We start from the raw sequence: 8,430 nt of genomic DNA on the forward strand, positions 1-8,430 counted from the left end.
ATTTGTTTGTTCTTTTTGTAATTTTGCATGGGACAAAACAATGGGCCGATTGTTCAAAACTTTGTTTAAGTTGAAAACATGATAAATGAGAGCGTTGTTAGCTTTTCACTGAAATATTTGATGATGTGCTCACATATTTAAATAAACAAGTACAGCTGAAACAGTTGTCTCAAATCTTACAATACATACTGCAGATCACAAGTGTATCCATATAACTGCCAGAGCATTAAAGAGTTGAAATAATTGTGTTAATAACGTTCTTAACTTTAACAGTTCTGACCAATCGGCCCCTTACGTCTTATAACAATGTCTTGTTCTATTTTCAAATGATTTTTTGACAAACTTTTGGATGTTTAAGAAGTTGAATTCAATGTAACAGGAATTGATCTGAAGGAGTCCATAAAATTCGGAGGTTCCAGAAAAAATCAAAAATCAATATTCATACTTAGGGTATCTCCAAGTGGACGGATAATCGATGTTTAATTTCCAAGTACTGTTGATGGCAATGTAGTCAGCCTGAAGATTGTATGTAGATTCATAAGATGGATAGTCTTCTCTGCAGTACGGCGATTCTGAAGAAAATCATGTTTTAAAACAGGATGGTTACTACTACTACTACTACTACTATTACTACTACTACTACTGCTTCTACTACTACTACTACTACTACTACTACTACTACTACTACTTCTACTACTACTACTACTACTACATTTTGTACTACTACAAATTCTACTACTAATATCAATAATAATAATATTATTATAATGCGGTCTGTATAAAGATAAAATATCATTTTGATTACACATCTCCCGTTTGATTGTCAACTTACTAATCGGCGACAAAAAACTGCAGGCAATGCTTAATTGCACTTATATAAATATATGTTATGTAGATAAATATAGGCCAGTTGTAGCATATGCAATTCAACTTTTCGGATTGAGCAAGTAAATGATGTAAACGGGTCCTGTTCTTTGTCCCATCATTGATAGTATAATTTTCATCACATTTGAAATTAAACACAAGGAATATTACAAAAGACATACTATGTAACAATTTATTAGCATGTCACTAAAGATAATGGGATATTGGTGTATCATGAAATCAAACTTCGAATAGTAAACGTGTTATGTTGCAGCAATTAACCATACCTATGTCAATGACGTAGTAACGCAGTGTGAACCCCGAGCTACCAACAATATAATCGGAGAGGAAGACGATTGTCATATCACTTCCTGTGCTCTGGTAGCGGTGGGGCGGCATCACGTACCCACAAAACTTGTTCATTCTCACACTGGTGTTGCTACCTAAGGAATATACACTTAACAATAACGAAATAGGACAAAAAACTGTTGTGTTCATTAGCTGTTTACAGGAAATGCGAATGACAATGTCACAACATGAAATAGCTAGTGAATCAAATTTATTTTTAACACCATGGACTTTTTTTAAAGACAGGTAGAAATCTAGAACTAACACGAATGCTTCTTTTTATATTTCAGGTATAAAATTAACAGTGACTTTGTATATGAAGACTAAAAACGAAATATTACAAACCGTCATAGAGTGTAAGTGAATCATAGCGGCAAAAGCTATTGAATTCGATGCCATACGCCTTCGTGTCAGCGAACTCTACCATCACTGCGTGGTTCTCGGGTGCCGTAATAAACCAAGTACAGTTTAGGAAACTAAAATGCAGAGACAAAGAAGTCAAATCATACATGCAAATTTTAACACGATAGTGACGAAAGCTGTACGCTGCTGAATGCTTAAACATAATTTTAGATAGCAGAAATACATTATTTCTTGCTGTCATTGTTTTTATTGCTTATTCAGGTATTGTTAACAATCCGTTGAATTGTCATTTTTTAAAAAGGAGTATAGAAAAATCTATTGTTTTTCTCCGTGTTATATTGTACATGCAACTCGCTCATGGACATTTTACATGATTGTCTTCCGTTCATATTAAGACAAAATACATAGTAAGAGATAGTTTAATTTCATTTTGTGAAGATATACATTCCATTTTCATGTAACAAAGTAATATATCAACTTCCAAAACTGTAAAGCTACTCACTTATCATAGGTTCCATCTCCGATGGTAATGTAGGCGTAATATTGCATTTCCGGTGTATCCAGATACACGCCGGTTGTATTACACCCTTCAGTCCTGTTCGGTGCTATATCCACTGACAAAATACAGATGTTGAAGTATTTTGCACCGAATGCATAAAAATGGAATATTATGTCAGTCGGTTGATCCGTGGTGTTGTAGCACTTCGAGATGCTTGTGGAAGAATCCGTATCAAACGAGACCGAAGGTCGACTGCGGTACGGATTCTTCCACTAGCAACGAGAAGTGATACAACACCACGGATCAACCGACTTACATATGTTTTCTTTCATTATATACCTTCAAACTATTTCTGAATAAAAACAACAAACTTTGTTAACGGTTTAATTTATCGAACCCACAAACACGTAAGCAACTGGACAAAATAATACCAATTAAGTAAACATGTATAATACAAAATATGAATAACGTATAAATTAATACACGCGAAATTGTGTGACATCACTTATGAATTGACTAAATCGAAAGTAAACGTCCGCCATTTTTAGAAGTAAAAGGCTGTCGGATTGAACTGTTGAACTGGTAAATGTGAGTTTTATTCATGGAACTAATAACTTTACGGGTACCAAATAACTGTCACTATCGATTACACGAATCCTTTTACGTTTGTTTTTCTTTGGCGATCTGTCGTAGTGGTTAATAGTGATTTCTCAGTTGAGTAGTCGCGGATTTTGAAGTGTTTGTGGACATTTCTTCGGACGTGTGGTTTGCGATACTGGATTACATTTGGGTGGAGATGTCATCCCATCGAGCCGGTACTGCTGTTTTATTGCTAAACATTTCTTTACTTTATTAAGAATTGCTGTCATATGCAACTGAACAGTAATACTATTTCAACGATTTGTTTGTATTATATGTAAACCCGGTCAATCTAAAAATAGAATCGGAATAGCGGAAATAACCGAACATGTACGATTAAAAAGTAGTCCCGGTGTAGTGTGTAATACGGAAACAGAAAACCATAGTGTGTGATTCGGAATTTTTTGTCCGATCATTTCTATTTTTCAATTAAAAATTGCAGTATTTTTGAAGGAATATTTATAGGTATACAATAATTAGAAATACGTCGTTAAGAGAATGGTACAGAATTGTGTTTGATTAAATGGGAATATATTCACTTGCACTTAATATCAGGATCAGTACATTTTGATTTAGATTAAATTAAAAATCGTTGAAAATATCTGAAACTGAATACAATAGTTATCCGTCGAAACTACGACATAAAAATCGTGGTATGGACAAATTAATTCTCTACCTGTGCCGACCTCGTATGTGAGCAGAAAACCATAGTTATTAGTACTACAATCTGTATCACTTGAAGCCCAGAAAACAACGCGAGCAAAATACCCGGATGTATGGATTGGAAAAGTAGTGCTATTACTGCCATCGTCACTACGGGAAATAAGTACGGGGCTTGATCGATGTAGACCTGTAGAAGAAATGCACTTATTTGAAGGAGCACTTATATACTACGTGTATCATTTTGCGCTGAATATCGTTAGTGAATATATTTTTTGAAATAAAAACAACATCTTGAAAACCAGTTGATATAGCAAAATTAATTTTGGGAGTAATGCTTGACCGACCCCCCCCCCCCCACCATCAAAACTAAATAAATGAATGCATAAATGAAAACAATACGAATGTAACAATTCCTAATGTAAAAACAAACCAACACTTATTTGGTTAACAAACCTCTACACTATATGTATACACACCATCATAAATCTCCAGATAATCATTAGGACAGGAAAAGTCGGTCATCATAACAGTGAATGTGATTCCGGACTCCGACCAAAATGTCCATGCACACGAATCATTACTGAAACGAACACTTCACTACATTACTTCACTAGACAAATTTTCGCGTGAACAGTTAACACGAAACAAAACGATACTAATAATGATGTTGAAAGGTGTAAAACTGTAGAAGACGCAGATGAGAGGACAAAATAGTTTCTGAAACAATGATATTAACTCTTTATCAGTGTTACCTTGTGTATGTGTTTGGGAGGCTGGGTGACATGAGTCGTGAAAGTTGTGTCACCTCGGTACGAACCGTGCACAGTGGCTGTTCAGCTAAAATAAAATGTGACAAATGATATAAACGCAGAAATACCTCCGGTCAATTGAAATTGCCTCTGTTAAATGATAATAAGCTGAACTGTACGCATATTTATTGACTTTATGCAACTTTTGTGAAGTGATACATCTCGAAAGATCGAACGAGTCGCCAGAAATATTTTTCACCTTCCTTGCAGTTTAATTTCGTCCCACACACTAATACATTTATTCTGAAATGGTGAGTATATGTCATTTAAGACGCAAAATGAATATACTTCCTCTCGATTGCAGTTCATAGTATAATAGCTAAGAAAACCAAAGTACTTGTATCTGCTGCAAAGTACAGAAACTCTATCTGTCCAACAACTCCACTTGTAACGACGAAAAGGACGGACCCGGTGCTGGTGAACACATACTGACTTATGTCATCCTGGCATTGCTTGGAACCTATTAGGGAACTGTCGTTCGCAGTCGCTGAAATATTTGTAAAGGAGATTGCAAAACAGATTGATCGGCCGCACGTGTGTGTGCTTTGTTTGCAGTAATTATATCAATCGAGCGTGTGCACGAAATATAAACAGCATGTAAGCGATAGTATGTAATTGAGAGAGACTTAATCCAAATCAACTTGACTATACTATATGCGACATAATGATCCCGAAATCACAAAACAAACGGTTTAAATTACTTGGTTGAGATCACATTCATGAACATGTTTACTAGAGTCGTATACAGCGACGTAGTCCTTGCATCCTGGATCGGTTACTAAGAGAGTCAAGTACACTACAGCTTGGGTACCTTCGGCAGATACAGTTACCGTCCAACCGCAGGAACCTGAGCTGCAAACATAGGCAGGTCAGTATCAACTATAACTGCCAGTTTAATTTATACGAGACATGTCAAAGTAATATCATCTTCGGTCGTAGTTGATTTCACAAAATTGAATTTGTTGTTATCAATAGCGCGATGTACAGATACTACATGTACCTTCAATTTGAAAATTCAAATTATAATAGCTGAATAGGAATAACTTGTGAGCAACTTTTACAGTTTATTTTAGAAGGTTTATCGTCCATAATGAGACTAATTTAACAGAAACATCACGATGATGCTCAATAAGCTTATCTTTTTTAATTTTGATATTATTAATAAATGTTTGGATAGGTATAAGGTTGAGTACCCATATACTAGTTTAAACCCCAAGTGTTAACGCGTTTCGCGGAAAGCGGTATATCCAACACAACTAAAGCGACTGATATGCATATGTTACCTGTCATATTGTGTTTGACGTTGTGTTTGTTTCGTAAAGTGACCGTAAAGCCACTTAGCATGTTTATCGTCCATTCTTTGTTACTGAAGATTTCTTTTAATATATAGAGATAAGAGATTCGAGCTTTGTTCACATTATATCCTGATAACCATGGTCCATGTGGATATATTCAATGCAGAGTTACCAGTGGAGATAATGCAATATATAAAACGAAATTTAAAACATAAAAAATGTTCCTAATTATCGAATTAGCTTCCAGTGACAAACAAAAAAAACAAACAACAACACTGTTTTAAACCCTGATATAATAATTTTTATAAGTCGATTTTTTGCAATTTTAGCCCATTCTCCCTGCCAAGTCAGAACACGGCGCCCTGTTGACTGATACACAGTTTCAACGACGTCATATTCAAAATGACGTCACGTTTTCGTAATATTGTGAGACAAACAAAATGTTATTTTCTGCGTTTGAGTAAAACGAATTAGAAAATTATTTTCACTTGTTTGTAATGGAATAAACGCCTGGTGGCGTTTTACGAGTTTTCACGAGTGATTTATACGCACGAGTATTTCGTGCGCATATGAATGTAAAGGCATTCAGCGCTGGGAAGTCGATACGTTCACATCGATACAATTGATTGTTAAATTTTACAAGCAAATGTTGAAAGGTTTCTATGATTATGCAATTTCTTCATATGAATGATCAATTTGTTATCACTTGCATACATAGCGTTGTAATTGACACTTGCATAACTTGATATAGTACGTATACATGAATCATACTAATGATATGTTTCTTATACACAATTGTTAACGAGCTTACGGGTGATGAGGCCCGACATCTAGTGGCACGAGAAAAAAAATCCTGTAAATCTGGATGACAAACGGGCAGAGGTTTCTGAGTTTTCCCCAGAATGAAGGGATTATCCAGTGGACAACGTCTGTAAGATCCATTTTTCTCAGGCATGTTGTTGATAAGGCATACTTTGCTCATGTTGCGAGTTTATGCTGTATATGTTTATCGGTTTCCCAAATCGCTTCACTGAGACTTCCAAAATAATACCCTTGAAAAGTATTGATTTTGTTGTTTTCTATAGGAGGTTATAGGAGGTTATAGAATGGTAATAAGGGAATGATTGTTTCAGTGCCGGAATGTATGTCAGCGATTAAGCACTTTACAATTATCCTCTATATCATACTCATAGTAATGTACGCTTGGTCTGTCTCTTATAATTATCGATGGCTACAATTATTATACCGTTAGTTATATAACCAGATATTCATAACTTCCTACCTTTTAAACATAAATAACAAGGAAACACACTCACATTAAACATGAAGCATAGTAATAATAAATAATCAATAAATACAAATAAAACCGCAATATAACGGTCTGCTACCGCAATTCAAAGGCTTAAGCCGGCTTTAACGGCAATTCTCACGCTTATCCAACTATTCATGGGAAGACTGGGAACACAAACATATCGGCGAAAACGTTGAAATAAACGTGTGTACTCACCCAGAGGCTCTCGATTCTTCAATCGTTGCCATTAAGGTTCCTCCACACTGCGCCGATACACCTGTGAGAAATAACACTGTTAAAGGCAATCGTGCGTGGCACTGATGGAACTAACTAGGCAAAAGCGTAAAACGATTTCAATAAACTTCGATCAGCTTCGATGCAAACGTTCAAATCCGATAATTATGATAGTTGAAGCGTTAATATTTACGGCATCCTTGTGCTGGTACTTTTATTAAATGCGAAAAAAGAAATCAAGAGTAAGTAAAGAACGTTTTCTTTCAACCAAAAATACAATAACATAAAGATAATTATTTTTGAAAGTATTATTACCAAGGTCACACGTACGAATGATATGCAGTATTACCATGGTAAAGTTGGAGTCACACAATGATTTCGCATTGAAAAAAGGAGCATACCAAAATTGAATTGTAACCGTTGCGAAAAGACATAATTAAAATGAACATTCAAATAACATTTTAACAGATTTACTGAGGCAAAATGTAGGCTAGAATACTGGAAATTAAGCTCGCCAGTATTGCCAATGAGAAAATATGATTACAAATGTATTAAATCACGCCCTGAGATAGTAAAAAAATGTATTTACCGCGAAAACAGAAGCCGGATATTAATAGTATCCAAATAAACATCACATTTGCCATTTTTGTATTAGCGTACTGCTCTTTAGAAAAAACACATTTCGACTAATGACCAAAAACGAAATCAGAGCGTGGCCCATGTGCAAACTTTAAAATCAGATCATTCAATGAATAGCAATTACGGCGGTACAAGTGAGAGAATGTTTGAAAGAATACCAATTACGGCGTATCTAAAGATTTGTTTCTAAACAAATAAATAATTAAGTCTTTGAAATGCGATCATTACGATTGTCTTTGGGTTATCAATAATTGGTATCTTTTACATAAGTAATGACCTAAATATAGTGTTTCTTGACACTTCGTTCCTATGATTTAACGCGTCGTTTTTAAATAGTTTCTTTGGAAAATACAATATTTTTAAGCTACAAAGTATTTGGACAAATCGCAATCCGATCATTTCGACGCAGGAAAATGCAAAACAAGTCTTTGTGAGCAATATTCTTACAAACGAGGCAAAACAGATAAGACTTACGCCTAAATAAGATGTACGACAATTAATGCAATTTTTTTAATTTACCGAAAAGGATGCATAAATATTGAAAACAATGTTTGTTATTCATGTGTATGTATTGATTTTTAATAGAAGTATCAGTTTAATATTGTAATAACTCAGTGCCCTGCCGGGTATTTCTTAAAAAGTACACTAGAAAATCTAATTAAAGTCTGGATATCGATCATATAGGTTAAAACGGTACCAGTTCCCTACTCTCCTGTTTTGAAACTAAAGAAAAAAATGCATTTTTAATTTTACTTCGCCCGCTAGCTCCAATTTTCTATAATGGAA

The 8,430-nt window shown here is 34.8% G+C and overlaps 1 protein-coding gene across 4 annotated transcripts in view; it reads right to left on the bottom strand.

Moving 5' to 3' along the window:
• LOC128217721 (uncharacterized) overlaps window positions 1-7,723 on the bottom strand; it is a 14,578-nt gene extending 6,855 nt beyond the window's left edge. For 2 of the 4 annotated variants that reach the window (XM_052925192.1, XM_052925109.1), the window contains exons 1-11: window positions 7,595-7,723; window positions 6,988-7,048; window positions 4,919-5,037; window positions 4,523-4,672; window positions 4,129-4,213; window positions 3,853-3,956; window positions 3,390-3,563; window positions 2,078-2,189; window positions 1,558-1,688; window positions 1,152-1,307; window positions 446-572 (exon numbers count right to left, since the gene is read on the bottom strand). In XM_052925192.1, the coding sequence (XP_052781152.1) occupies window positions 446-572; window positions 1,152-1,307; window positions 1,558-1,688; window positions 2,078-2,189; window positions 3,390-3,563; window positions 3,853-3,956; window positions 4,129-4,213; window positions 4,523-4,672; window positions 4,919-5,037; window positions 6,988-7,048; window positions 7,595-7,649 (1,274 nt within the window). In that variant the 5' untranslated portion in view covers window positions 7,650-7,723. Of the gene's footprint in view, window positions 1-445; window positions 573-1,151; window positions 1,308-1,557; window positions 1,689-2,077; window positions 2,190-3,389; window positions 3,564-3,852; window positions 3,957-4,128; window positions 4,214-4,522; window positions 4,673-4,886; window positions 5,038-6,987; window positions 7,049-7,320; window positions 7,460-7,594 lie in introns of those variants that run through there. The other 2 variants (XM_052925272.1, XM_052925353.1) reach the window with 2 other exon arrangements.
• Window positions 7,724-8,430: the final 707 nt, after the last annotated feature.

Source organism: Mya arenaria, chromosome 1, assembly GCF_026914265.1.
Source record: "Mya arenaria isolate MELC-2E11 chromosome 1, ASM2691426v1".
NCBI lineage: Eukaryota > Metazoa > Mollusca > Bivalvia > Myida > Myidae > Mya > Mya arenaria.